The 15,479-nt window shown below is 35.8% G+C and overlaps 1 protein-coding gene across 1 annotated transcript in view; it reads left to right on the plus strand.

Annotated features, from left to right (window-relative positions):
- The window catches only part of LOC115440162 (E3 ubiquitin-protein ligase RNF19B), a 93,162-nt gene that overhangs the window by 41,477 nt on the left and 36,206 nt on the right, over positions 1-15,479 (plus strand). The window contains 1 exon segment of the mRNA XM_037440953.1: positions 14,155-14,255. Coding sequence (XP_037296850.1) covers positions 14,155-14,255 — 101 coding nt within the window.

The following is a 15,479-nucleotide window of genomic DNA, read 5'->3' on the forward strand; positions in this document are numbered from 1 at the left end:
TACCTTAAGTATCTCATTGAATATCTAAATCGTCAACCAGCAGCGCAATACCACTTCAAACACTACACATGTGATGTGCTACACTGATTCCAACAACGCTGAACACACAAAAAGCAGTTTCTCACTAAGCACACTCGTGGGAATGGTAAAAATGATAACTTGCGAAATTAAAAACGCCCACCGAGCCTTCTACTTTGTACACAAAGGTGGTTCTATTTAACAGAGCTGTGTTGTCGACGCGTGGGTGGTCCGTGTTAAGGGGCAAAAGTTAATACATGATGGGCGTAGGTTGCTACCACACGTCACAGTGTTTTCGTGAATCCCGAATTTTGACTCAGTTTGTAATGAAATGTCAGAAATATGATACAGCGAGGGCGGCAAAATTTTAAAGTTACTCTATGCGGATTTGTTAAGAGTATTTCACTTGATCATTACGGCTTTTGATATCCACAATGTAAGAACCTGTCAAGGTAGAAATAGGTATGTGTAAGGAGGTTTTTGTCTTAGGCAATCTCACTGGCCATATGAAAAGCAATAGCTTTACTGTTACATGAAATAGATATCTGCGATACAGTGATGGATCGTTGGAAGTGATTGTAGAAGTATTATGCACATACCTTAATATCATTATTGTGTTCTATGACCGTAAATTTACCGTAATAATTGTATAAAGGTACGTGTATTGTAAACTAAATTGAGTCACCGAAAATTATAAATTATAACCGAAATTTCCGATGAATAATTTGTTTTATCTTTATTGTACTTCGTCTATCCAGATAAAATGGGCTCAGCCTACGTACCGTTAATTAAATCTTATGTTTCAGTTTGGACGGGCCTGTCCCTGAGTTTTCGGATTGAATAGTTTTGGAAACTCATTAAGCTCGGAAGGGTCTCACTGCGGGTCACTGATAAAATAGGTCTAAATTTAGAACACGTTTCAGTTAGATTTCAAATTTGGACTGGATATCGTCGGATTATAACCGAACGAATAATTTTGCTTCGGTACCATAGTTTTATTACAGTAGAACTGCAGAACAATACAGTTCGAATCGTTTTTTTGCTCAGTATCAGTCCAGAATCTGGAATTCTTGCCCGAAATGGCGATAGGCTCGCCTCCTATGCCATCATGGGACGGAATACTTAGTCTGGCCATAAATACTGTTACACTTAATTATAAAAAAATATTACATTTGAATTTCGAATCTGTCATTTTTATACGATTGTTCATTGTGTTTTCTCATTTTGGCGCCAATACATTGTAAAATATTTTGCGATATTAAAATGGTGTGGGGTGATAAAGAGAACCGAATCGCTGTGATAGCATTACACAAAGTAGGTATGGAGCCAAATGCAATTTTTAAAACTCTCCATACACTTGGTATTAGTAAAATGTTTGTGTACCGGGCTATTAATAGGTACAATGAGACCTCCTCTGTTTGTGACAGAAAAGATCTGGCCGTCCACGTAGTGTTCGTACGAAAAAGGTGGTCAAAGCAGTAAGGGAAAGAATTCGAAGAAATCCTGTCCGAAAGCAAAAGATTTTATCTCGGGAAATGAAGATAGCACCTAGAACCATGTCGCGTATTTTAAAAGATGACTTAGGACTTGCAGCCTATAAGAGACGCACTGGCCATTTCTTAACTGATAATTTAAAGAAGAATAGGGTGGTAAAATCGAAACAACTACTGAAGCGGTACGCAAAGGGAGGTCACAGAAAAATTTTGTTTACGGATGAGAAAATTTTTACAATTGAGCAACATTTTAACAAACAAAATGACCGTATTTATGCTCAAAGCTCTAAGGAAGCTTCCCAATTAGTCGACAGAGTGCAACGTGGACATTATCCGACTTCAGTGATGGTTTGGTGGGGTGTTAGCTATGAAGGAGTGACTGAGCCATATTTTTTGTGAAAAAGGTATCAAAACATCGGCACAAGTGTATCAAGATACCATTCTTGAGAAGGTAGTTAAGCCCCTTAACATCACCATGTTCAATAACCAAGTATGGTCCTTCCAGCAAGACTCGGCGCCGGGTCATAAAGCTCGGTCCACGCAGTCTTGGTTGGAATCGAACGTTTCGGACTTCATCAGAGCTGAAGACTGGCCGTCGTCTAGTCCCGATCTTAATCCGCTGGATTATGATTTGTGGTCAGTTTTAGAGAGTACAGCTTGCTCTAAACGCCATGATAATTTGAGTCCCTAAAACAATCTATACGATTGGCAGTGAAGAATTTTCCCATGGAAAGAGTGCGTGCTTCTATTGATAACTGGCCTCATCGTTTAAAGGACTGTATTGCAGCCAATGGAGACCACTTCGAATAAGCTTTTTATATTTTTAATTGTTTTATATTTATGTATTAAACTGACACACTGTAAAAGTAATAAATGTTATTTGCAGTTAACAATTTTCTTTTTTCTTTATTACAATATTTATGGCAAGACTAGGTATACGCGGCGGATAGAGGATGCATTAGTGGCACCTTTTCTACGACTCTTCCAGGATAAAAGGCGTGAGTGACTCTGTGTGTATTTATTTTCGACAGATATCACCCATTACAGCCATTTTAGATATAGGTATATTGATTTATATGTCATAGAGTAAGTAACATATTCTGGTACGAACGGTAAATTGACTACGGGTCAGTTGTTAAGGTATCTTATTATTACAAAAAGAACTAAACAAGGTTTACTGAACAAAGTCGTGTTTGTTAGCTGTTTCTGAATGTAATAAAAAGCGGTGGTAATGTTGTTTTACAGAAGTTCTTTCTGAAAAGGCTGTTGAAAAGATAATAAGATACCTACGAGTTTCAAGTTATTGTTTATTCTTTTCACAAGTCTTTGTTATTTTGTTGTTCATGTTTATTGGCGCCGCCATTATTCTGCGAAGATGTCCTTCTAGATATTGTTTGATAGAGTTTTTGTTTTATAAGCCAAGGATTGTTTGTATATAAGGTACATAATTTTAAACATTGTTGATAATTAATTATTTTTTATTTGTTGAACAATTTTATGAAGTTTATGCTTTTTGTGTGATTTTATTTGTTAATATTCCTAGGTCAGATTAATTCATATTTTCCGCTAAGTTCTCAGGCATCCAGTTAGAGCTCACTGGCTTAAAGATTGCTGAAATTACTTCAAATATCTCTTCACAAATAGGGGACGTCCTCGTCTAGTTACAGTCTATTTCTAGCGAAGTTACTTACTATTATTATCGCGATTCTCCGAATCCTTTGTACTAAATGGGAGGGTCGAACCCTTTCACTTAAGTTTATGTACTGTAACGCAAGATATGTATGATATACGCACATATTGTAGTGTAATCTATACGTGAGAATATATTGCATTTATTTATATCCTTTGATATATTTTTATAGTTTCACGCCAAAGTGACCCCAATGCACCTGATGGTAAGTGGAGTGGGTCCAATAGAATGTCGACTGACGAGAGATGATTACCCATCGACAGTCAGGTAGTTGGAACCGGATATACACAGACTGAACGGAATGCGACACACTTACGTGAGCCACTATGGCGGGTTTGAACACCTTGTGTACGGTGGTCGAGATCCGGGCGGATATAAAATATATCCTACCATAAACAATACTTAGGAGCAAAGTATTATAATATGGTAAACGTAGGCAATAGATTTATGATTCCACAGTACCAAACTTATAACTATTTTATTTACATTATCCTTAGGTATTTGTACATATCGAAAATTACATTCTTTCTTTATAATTATTCGGGCTAGATTGAACTGCAAGTCACGTTAAGCTATGCGTTGTACGTGGGTGTGTCTGCCAGTCGGACCGGTTGCGGCCGACTGACTGCTCGGTTCGACGGTGCTCACAGACACGGGACATGGATCTGTGCAGATATAAATAGATGACATTATGACATGATCTACGTTTGTCTCCTTGCTGGAAACAAATAGAAGTTGTTTGGAAAACGACATAGCGAACGATTAGGGTCAACAATATGTCAATTGTTGGAGAAAAGAAAGGAACTAGAGAACCCGGAAGGCACTGAAACATTACTATATCAAGTACAATATGATATCAGGAATTGACACCGATTAATATGCTCTTTAGTTGTTAAAGCACTTGAGATTGCAGTCGATAAATGTGATCACTGCAACCATCAAAGCAAGGCACTGCTTTTACAGTATGCGTATATCGTATGTAAATGTAGAAATAAATATATGAATTAAAATTATATTATAACAATAACAACTCACGTTACTTCCAACTGTTTCAGCGTATATTTTGTGTCCTTATTTTTATTTACACAAATGGTTTTAGCCGATGGAGGTCGTGAGGTCCATTTTCATTGGCCTTTGCAATGTCTTGTCAATTCCGTTTTCTCCTCTGAGGAACGTTCTATTTTTAACCATAGTATACAATAAATAGAATGTCCTTACCTTGTTTTAATAAAATGGACCAGTCGCAAATTTATATCGTAAAAAAAGTTGTCACACAAAATTAAAAAAAAATGTCATAGCTTTTGTACAACCATTTTGTAACTGGCCATTTATAAATTTAATAATTTGCATTTTTTTACTTCTAGATCCTTTTCGTCACGTTCTTTCCTACAGTGGTTATTATAACAAGCCGTGACGTCAATCTCTATTTCACATCTCGATTTCCACAAGTGTTATTGGATTGTTCAGTTTTTTATTGTTTCGTTAACGTATGTAAAGCGTCAATATTGCCCAACTGCATCGCGCTGTTCGCATCTAGTTTCGAATGAATAAAACGTAGCAGTTACAACCGACTAGATTCGGTATTAATTTGCTAAGAGTTGTTGATTTTTGTATTCTTCATCCGCGTTTATCGTATGTGCGAATGTTTTTTGGAAGCCATTGTTTAGTTTTTTCTTGTATTAAGTTCTCTTTTTTTATTGTAATATGTGGTAATTAGTTTATTGCGGTAACTCAATTCTTTTAAAATAATTTAGTAAGAGTAATAAAGCAGTTGTTAGCGTATCTGATTGCGATTAAAATTTTAAACGATTTAAAAAATTATACTGTTCTGTAAGGTTTTATGACATGTGGAATAGAAAAGTGACGGAATAATGTGCTCTACGCTAGGTTCTCTGAATATAAAATCAATTTAAAAGCCGTAAATAAAGACGATTGCTTTGACCACATGTTGATGCAGATCTTAATTTAGCCCAACTACATTCAATAAACGATGAAGTGACAAGGGCAAGTTCAGCAAGTTTTGCGCTGAAAATAGGATATACCTTCTCTGACCAGCTCCGGCTCGTAGTCGTGATTCCGTGAATGTGAAAGGAGCAGGGTGATCAGAAAGAGGCCATTCGCTCATTTAAATGTCAATGCCGCGTGACAGCTGAGATGAGTGCATAAGTTCATGTACGCCACTATGGTGCAAGAGGAGTTCATAAATAAATTCGTTAGTTGAAATGTTGTGTCTAGAACTCTTGAGATTTTATGAATATTTTTATTGCTGTCAATAAATTTTCGTGTTTCGGAAGATCCTCTTGACATTAAGAACTACGTAAGTGCTGACTGCATTTATTAAAAGCAATAGGTATAATATTTTTTGTTGTTTGCCTAACTGAGCGTAAAGTGACGTTCTAACTAGACATTAAAAATGGGTATTTTTTTTTAAATGAAATCTGTATGTTGAGCTACCAGCGACAGAGTTAAACTTAACTGAGATTTAGGACGGAGGGAAAAATTAGGGCAACAGAAAACAAAACAAAATTAATGGTAACCTAAAACAATGTACGAACTTATTGTGCATAAAATAAATTTGTAATCACTAAGTGGGACATAATTTTAAATCAGTTTCTAAATAGTAGTAGTTTAATTCATATCACTTAAATTACTAATTAAAAAAAAAATTAAAACAAGTAAATACATTTGTCACAAACTAAGGAAAATTAATTAAATTCAACCGTAACGCGTTCGTTAAAAGCTTTTGTGCACGTTAATGGGAATGATGTTAACAATACACCCACGTCGCGCTTACAACGTGTAGAAACGTCGTGCGGTGCCTGTCGATCACCATATTTATAATCAAAGTTAGTTACGTCTTTGTTGGTAGTTATTTTATTTTCCATAAAGCCCTATTAATGTTAGAATTGTTACGTAAAATTGACTGAATTTTTGATTAGAAATGAAAATGGTCTATTTTACTTGACATTGTAATTAGTGCTTAATTTGGCAATAAGCATAATCAATCACGTTGTTGAATGGACATAAGATTAAAACTTGGTAAGGGTGCACTGGTATAGCGCAACTAGTAATTATCGCTTCGGCATAAAAGCGTGAGTTTACGAAAGAAAATTAATTAATTTTAAATATGACGCGTTGTTTCGTGAATGAACGCGATGTCGACGTCGATTCACGTCGGTTGCAACGTTCAGCAACGTCATGCGGCGTTCGCCTGTCCTTGTTTCTGATTACAGTAAAAGGTCGATACGGAATATCTTTTAATACATATGCTTATACACAATGTGAAACGTATATGTACGATCGTTTTAATATATTGATTTTTAATTTATACTAGGGGTTGAGTATGAAGAGAAAAATAACAATGTTCATTTAACAGTTATGTACACCTGACCTCACGATAAGATACGAAGTGTTGTGTAGCAAGCATAAGAAACTACGAGGGATTTTCCACGCTGTTTTGTTTTTACCGATTACTTAAATATTTGCTTCGGTTATGGTATCAAAACTTCCGCCTCTTTCACAGTGCATTCTTCGCCTGCTGTGCTTCGAAATTTATACAGTACCAACAGATAGTTGTGATTACACTCATAGTAGAAATGTCATGTTTGAAACTAATAAACCTTTCCAAAATTAAACTAGGAATTTACTGTTAACAGAGAAATTGCATAGATAATTCTATTGTACAGTACCATCGTGGCTTGAGCAAGCTTGTGAAATTTGCCGTTGACATCTAACCTAAAATGCAAACTACGCCTGAGCGGATACTTTGAGCGCTCGCCCAAGTTTCAACGTGCATCGATCCTTAAGTGCGCCGGTTAAACCCGCTCTTGCTTACAAGTGGGTCAATCAACATCAATGTAGAAACTATTTCTGACTAATTCGTCGGGTTTCGCTAGATATTGCGAAGTGTCTCTTGCAGCTAATGTAGGCCGCTGTGCTCGACTTCGGCCAAACATTCTCGTGTATGGCGGTGTTTGATCCAATGTTGGTATTGTTTTGAGTTGCTAGGAATGTTGAAGCTTTGATAGTTTGTTCTATTTTCACACAATACAAAGCTGTTCTATCTGTTATAATATGATCCCATAGAAATCTGTCTAATTAAATTCAGAAACATGCTTAATAATTTTACTATACGCAATAAACATAATCAAAGTTGCGTATAAGTACACAACTTTAAAAAACAATTTCAATCAACTTTTTTCGAACCGAATTTTGCTGCCAGGGAATCGAAAGAATCTGACGGGTTCACAGGGCCAATGCCAATATTTTTTCTATCTCGGTCTAAATATTGAAACCAGCGCGGCGTGGAGAGGCTCGCACCGAGGCGTCAACACACGTTCACAGACGGTTGTAGGTCACCCGAGAGACAATGGCTGAATGAGTACGCCTGTGACCGGACCGGTTGCATTGTCTTTGCCTCTCTGGCTGCATGACAGACGCACTCAGCGTACGAAGGATTAAAAGATTAAAAAACTTGGTCACGCGTAATTAGCGGGAACGTGATGAAATTTGAATTTAGAATCATAGTAACGTTTGATTATTTTGTTTTCAGTGAGCCGGGTGAAATTGAAAATAGATACATATTGGTATTAGGGTATAATAATTATCTTACAGCAAAGAATCCATATAATTTAAACTTATTCAATTTGTTAAATGTACAACGGTAACAGCTTGGGTTTAAGATAAATTAGAGCTTAGTTGGGTTTCGGTCAACGACGTTTTAATGAAGCGATATTTGACGTCACTGATACGTTGTCAATATCAATGACGTGGGAATCTTTAGTAAGCGTAATGAAACCGTAACAACAGCAGTGGCGAAGGGTGAAATTTTCCGAAAGGGAACGCGATATAACATATAGGTACTAATAACGATAAATTAAGACTGCAAATCGTTCATTAAATAGATATCACATGAATTACGAAAGGGAAGTCGGTAAGAATCGGGTTATATGACCCTTCGTCACAGAACGATAGTCTTTTTGCTTAGTATTGCTATCGTTTTTCGGTCTAAGCTGTTCCTAAATCAAAACGTTACCACTCAAAACACTACAAACATTAAAAGCCAAAAATGATCCGAAAAATACATTATGTTAATTCCCTTTTTTAATTTACTGATGGTATAATTAATTAACGAGCGACGTTTGTAATTAATTCAATAAATGTCATATAATTTCATTAACGTAACAAACTTGCCTTATCATTATTCCGCCTCCTCTATAATAAATCATGTGTGTTTTCGCTTTCCGATGGTCGCACGTTGAAATATTAACGCGCCGTATTACTAGAAAGTGTAGTTGAAAAACTTCTAGTCCCTCTGTCGGTCTTTATTCGTATCACGTGTTACTTTCGACTGTTGTGTAATGTACCTTCTTTCTTTAATTATGTTTTTTTTTGTTTTATGCCAGTTCTAGCCTAAATGCTCTTTCAACTGTTCAGTAAATTACTTTTTTCTTATAAAAGTTAATTATATTTTTTGTTTTATGCCAGTTATACTTTATTTCAACGAATGAGCAGGTATCGTGAATACATTCATTGTCAGGCGAAAGGCTTATGGATGCAAGTATGTCCAAAGTAAACTTGTGTCCGAGATTTTTCTTATGACTACTAAAGACTCTCTAAGTTAACTAACAACTGTACCAATGGGTCTCGATAAGTTACTTGAATGTTCAACACAAACAATAAAATGCCCCACACAAAACATAATATAATACTTAATTATTATTCCTTTTTATTATACGATAAACAAAACATTCCAGTTGTGTTTGTCACTGGATTTATCTGAATGTTGAGTCCGTATGGTACTGCATTGATAAGTTGCAGCGCATTTGCGTTATACGTAGAATGAATAAAACATTGAATCCTTTATTAGGTCACCCTATCGAAGAATCAAAATTTGTGTGGCTTTTTGGATTGTGAAAATTACGGTCAACAGTGTCAACTCCATATGGTAACATCATCATCATTTTCAGTCACAGAATGCTGTCGAATTGTGAATGCACACGATGTACTGCCTACCCCTCCAGGTATATAAGCGTAACGTTATTTATGTTTACGTAGAGCATATTTAGTATTTACTTTGACAATCCTTAATACACTGGCATATACATTCAAATTCAGTGATTTGCACAACTGTGTCAAGATTACATTCCGTATGCGGGTTTGCGAGCTGATTTATTACTATTTGTGAGTTTATGTAGGTATTTAAATGTTATCGCCGTTTGAAACGTTGCCCTCCGTGCTGAGAGTGTTGTGTTTAATTATTATTCTCAACTTACGGCGTAAAGAACGTATTCAAATACAAAATATAATAATTAATTATAATATCGGGTTTTATTTGGAATAGCTTAAATCTAATTAGTATTTGTTGATCTAAAGGAGTAAAAAATGGCTTGATGAAGTATTAAACAGCCAATGCAGATAGTATTCATTTTATAGCCATTTATTTGGGAGCATAGATTAATGTTACTTTTGTATTTGGTCGAGTTATACATTTATGTGACTAGTTACATTTATTCTGATGTGAAGCATTTCAAGCTGTAGGAGAGCTGTATTATATTCGTTTTTAAGAAATAGTCTTTAAACCGAATCAATTTTTATTATTTATAAAATAATTACAATGAATTAATTACAATACTAGCATCTAACGTGCGTCTCAGTAGTGAAAATCTAGGTTATTCATTGCATATGTATTTCTAAGGAACCGCAACGCGCTTATATCGTGATATTAAAATCCTGTTACTTGATTAATATTATAACTGCGTACACACACATATCATGCATTTATTCTTGAAGGGGTAGACAGAGGTGTAACCCAGCTCCCGGGACACCCACTTTTCACCTGTGTGTTCCATCTTGTGATGTGGAGAGTCTATCGCCATATTGGACACAAACTCCAGACTCCGGGCGGATATTGAGATAAAAAAAACAATATTAGGATTCGAACCCAGGGCCACAGCGGTTTTGTGCCGCGCACGCAATACAACCACGCCAACAAGGCAGTCGACGATTTATTTTGTATGTATTGTGAATAACAAATATCTGCGTCTATATAAATCTATAAACATGGAAAATTCTTTGCATATCTTCGTGCATGATAAAAAGTTTGTTCTTGTTTATAATATATATTTTTTTATACGGCAAAATGTTTCACCTGATTGTAAATGGAGTGGGGTCACATAAAGACGTCCCAACATCTGCAGTAACGTGGTATTTCAACACGTTCCTCGGCAGTATGCAGCACGTAACAAGCCACTTGCTCGTCGGACCGTGACGCGTTATGTCACACCGGTCTATTCAGTGGGTGATCGCGTTACCGATTCGAGGTCGCTGGCGGATGTCGTGAGATTTTGCTGCTTTTGCGATTTGATGACACTTTATTACTAACACTGGGGCCTCAGTGACTAATGAGAGAATGAAGAATGCAGAAGAATACAGCGCTTATATATCGGTGTTAATAAGACTTGCAATTCTAAATCGTTATATAATAATAATACCAGCCCTGTATTATATACTTGCTCACTGCTGAGCACGGGCCTCCTCTACTACTGAGAGGGATTAGGCCTTAGTCCACCACGCTGGCCTAGTGCGGATTGGTAGACTTCACACTCCTTCGAAATTCCTGTAGAGAACTTCTCAGATGTACAGGTTTCCTCACGATGTTTTTCTTCTAAATCTTTATGCCTGATTAATAGAAATCTATGGCTAACTCCAGAATGGGACTCGTTGAAAGATGCTATTATGGCGAGTTTTGTCGTCTTCATGCCATGAACGATATCAATTCAGTAACAACAAAACATATAAAATCTATCAGCATCTTTAAGGAGAGGTTTATCCGATTTTATGTTTTTTCTATATGTATGACGGCATATATTATACGCAATTTGATCGTCGTTTTTAACTACCTAAACATATTATTGAATGTTAAGGTACAGGTATATGACCTAAGCCTCGCCGAAATTAGCTTGTTTTTGTATATCAGACACGTGACAAAAAATGTACAATAAAACTAAACCGAATTCACGAACCTGTTGATAATTTGTGGTCTCAATTTTTTTTGTGTATTTAATGTACATAGTTATATTAACTTCATAATATTTAACGCGTGTTTAGAAAATATAGAAGATATTTCGTTTCGCCAATTTCCAGCGTGGTGGACTAAGGCCTATTCCGTCTCAGTAGTAGAGGAGGCCGGTGCCCAACAGTGGGACAGTATATATACAGGGCTGATATTATATTTCGTTTCGCCAAAGTATCACTAGATTTTGCATACGCTTTCGCCCGTGTGATAAAAGTTTCCAGGATAAAAGTCCCGTTGTATATTTTCCCGGGATAAAAAGTAGCGTATGTTCCTCCCGGGTCTCAAACTATACTCACCAAATTTCATCGAAATACATTCGGTAATTTATGAGTTCAAAACTTACTCCTCCAGCCAGTTGAATTTTAATGAGAAATTGTTCGAAGTGATTTCTTAAACAGGTGTAGACTCAGGATTTTTTAAGTAAATATTGACAGCGTAGGAATATACTCAACTCAATTATTTTTGGTGGTAAGAAGATATGTATTTTATATCCGCCCGGATAGCGAACACCGTATAAAAGGTATTAAAATCCGCCATAGTGGCCCACTTATTAGTGTGTCGTGTTCCGGGATCTGCCTGCTTATATCCGGTTCGAATAGGCTGGCATAATTGTGCCGACTGTCAAGGGGTAATCATCTCCCGTCAGTGGACATTCTGTTACACCCCACAAAACTTACCATTAGGTGCAGTGGAATGATTTAGCAATGTCCGTATAAAACGAAAAAGTACTTGGTACTCGTCAAACATAAATTACCAAGTACAAAAGTTCTCGTTGTCAACATTCTTTTAAGTTTAATTATTCATGTTAATTTAAAGGCTGCTAACGTAGAATTTACATAAATACATCTTACGATAAATGTAGGATAACATTTATTTGAACTTTGTAAAATGGGATCTTATTTTTATACATATTTAAAAAGAACGCATTAGTACTTGGTAACATTCTTGATATAAGTAGTGGACTTATTAGTTTTTATTCTGTATTATAGCTTTAATCAACCTAGATGAAAATATTGTAAGCTGAAATTGACAACCCTGCTGACTGCTGCACACTGACTAAAACTTAGCCACTGCCTCTGCAGTTTAAAATGAACTCGTAGCACGCTTAAACAAACGGCCAGCGTGCACACGAGGTGATTTTAACCAGAGTAACGTGCTTTGAGGTGTTGCGGTTACGTTGTTCCTCGTATTTTGTTTTATGCCGCTAGAGTCGACAGTGCTTTATTAGGGTTGTCAAGTATACATGTTATGTAATTTTGAATATTAATTGTTTAGTATATATTTCATTTCCTTCTTTTGTATCCGCTGACTTCTTTATGTGTTAAATGTCTGTGGAAACTTTATTGGATTGTGTGTTACCTATTTTATCTAGTTTATATATGTAATATTGTTCTGTTTGTTTCCTTAATAAATAAAAATACAATCAATAAATGTTTTTTATGAGGCATATAAGTAATGGTGCGAAGATTGTTACAGTGGTTTCTGTGTCTCTCTCCTGGTGAGGCCTATTATCCAAGTGTAATAAGGTTCCTAAGATATTAATTTCAAATATAATGTCAAGTAAAGATAATTTTTTTTCTCCAGCGTGGCCAAAATCACTTCGTTAATTATTTAATTGTGTATTAACTTACCATATTATGTGCCATTGACCCTATTTTCATCTATCTAGTTTAGATTTATTTGAATTCCTGTTATAATATGGTAGTTTAGTAATGGTCAACAATTTACTTTGATAATGTTTTGTATTCTATACTCTATATTATAGTGGCAGGGACAACCCTACATATAGTTGATGGACGGCCGTTCGCCACACTAGATTTCAGTGCAAACAAATGATTCACGCGTCCACTGATTTAGTGTTTGTTACGTAATTACATTAATTTACATTATTTCTTGATATAAAATACAAATTCGATAGTACGAACAGTCCGTCTAGACTAAGTTCGTACCGCTACCTTACAAAAATCAGACTTAGACTTTTGTGTTTGCGCGTTCCTGCAATGTCGTTTAAGTCTTACCATTACAAGTAATTTTACTATATAACGTACCTACTGTTGTCATCATAGATTTTTTATCTATTCAATGGTACTAAAACATGTATAAATCATTTAATATTAATGTAAAACGGCAGAGGAAATTAATGAATAAAAAATCGCCTTACGTAGTATTATTTTATGACTAATAAAAATATAACCATCTGGTTTGGTTAATTCGGCCATGAATCCTTGGCCCATAAAATAATTATTATTATGTTAAAATTTTAAAAGGGTGATTATGTTCTAAGATGGCGAAATCTTAATTCTTGTTTTAATTTAACTTAATTAGTTAATTAAATTGGTTGAAGGTTAAAATTAAAATTATTTTTTTAAATAACCTCTGCGTCATTTGTTGGCAGGCGCAAAATTAATGCGAAAAATCAGAAGCTGTTTTATCAAACCGTAATAAAATTATGTAGAAGATTCTTTATTCGGATTTCGGAGGCGGTTGACCAAACTGATTAGTATAACATGTGTAGTGTCGCATGTAAGTTTTTGTTTTAAGTATTATGTAAGAACAATAAACATTTTTAAATCACTCATCTAACCAATACCAAACAATATATTAATATTATTAAAGTTGTTATATTATGGTGTTTCTACCATCAGGTGAACGGCAAGCACATCTCGACATACAAAGCAATAGGAAAAAAAAAAGTGAAAAGTTCTGAATTTTTCTCCACAATATAAATCTTTAAAGCAATATAAACTATATTGCTTTGATATTTGATAGTTGTGAATCAAGTAAAAAAAAATATTTTTGACAAATACGACCAAGTGGTATGTATGTGAATAAATGATTTATTCCTTTGACCTAATGGTGATTTTTGTTTGTTTCAGTTTTGGACCAAGGTGACGGGAGGCCGGCGAAGCACAGCAGCGCGGAACAGTCCCAGAGCAGGCAGCAGACCACCGTTGAATTCATTGCTGAAGATGACGAGGTTTGTACCGATATATTAATAACGCACGTGGCGGGTCTCTTGTGTCCAAAAAGCCTGGTAGATCTTTCGCACGTAGTGGAAATGTCAACACTAATAAGCCGCTAAGAAAATGTATGCGAGTTTTTTTGAGTTCCGTAAAAAAACGTATATATTTAGACACAGAAGTTTTTTTACATAAAAATTTTCTTAGAAATCTTTGTAAGTATGAGCAATTACCAAGCGTTAGGGTGTTGGTATCTTAAGTGACATTATAAAATGAGAGAGAAATCTACGCGAAGTCGATGAAGATTGACATTCTGCTTATCCTCAATAGCATAATTGATGTGGGAAAACAAAAAGGACACAGTAGCCATACGCTTAAATATAATAGACAATAGTATGTATATCGTATACAAGAAAATAGTAGGGACTGTAAATAGCCTTCTCAAATTCGCCCTAGGTGGATGGGGCTCTATCAAAATCTTCTAGGTATATAATCTGGATTCACACTGTATCATTCAAGAAGTATCCCCTGCCATAAAGCTCGTAATTTACGTTAAATTTGTAGTAAAGCAAGCGTCCTATCGAACGCGACTCGTATATCGAAGGTTTAATATCCCTTAACGTCCCATTAACCATCAATTTGTGTGTCCAACAATTGCATTCGTGCCAAACACGAACAATTCCACCAACGCACCGCAACAATATCGCGTTTGGAAAACTCGTTCGCGCAAATTTAGTTTTCGTTATCGGCGAGCGGTCGCGTTGGCTCGGTTTTATTGCCGTTTGCCGACCGCTGCACACCGTCCTCCGTGCCTACAATGTCGTGCTGGCGTGTTTGAGATGAAACAATACGTGGCGAGTGGAGACTGCACGGATTAGGGTTATCGCGTGTTTTTTTTTTTTTCAGAGATTCTAGATGTAAATGCGGGAGTTTTTTGTTTTAGGATTGAGGGTTGAAATTGTTTATTTATTTTTAAAACCGTTGTTAGTCGAGGTCGTCTCTTATGGTAATTGTGATGTAAGCATTCAAAATGCATTTAAGGTATATTGTGTTGAATTTTGAAATATTTTATTTAGTTTTTCTTTTATAGTTGGAGGTCTGGGTAAACTCCAATTAGCATTGGCCAAAGAGCAAAAACTTTGCTATCGACAGCCCTAGGAAAGCTGCGGTTAATCAATTCTTTCCAGCACCGTTTTGTGGCGCTCGCATTGCTGCAAACAACAGATCGAACGGTGGATAGC

This window comes from Manduca sexta, chromosome 21, assembly GCF_014839805.1.
Source record: "Manduca sexta isolate Smith_Timp_Sample1 chromosome 21, JHU_Msex_v1.0, whole genome shotgun sequence".
Taxonomy (NCBI): Eukaryota; Metazoa; Arthropoda; class Insecta; order Lepidoptera; family Sphingidae; genus Manduca; species Manduca sexta.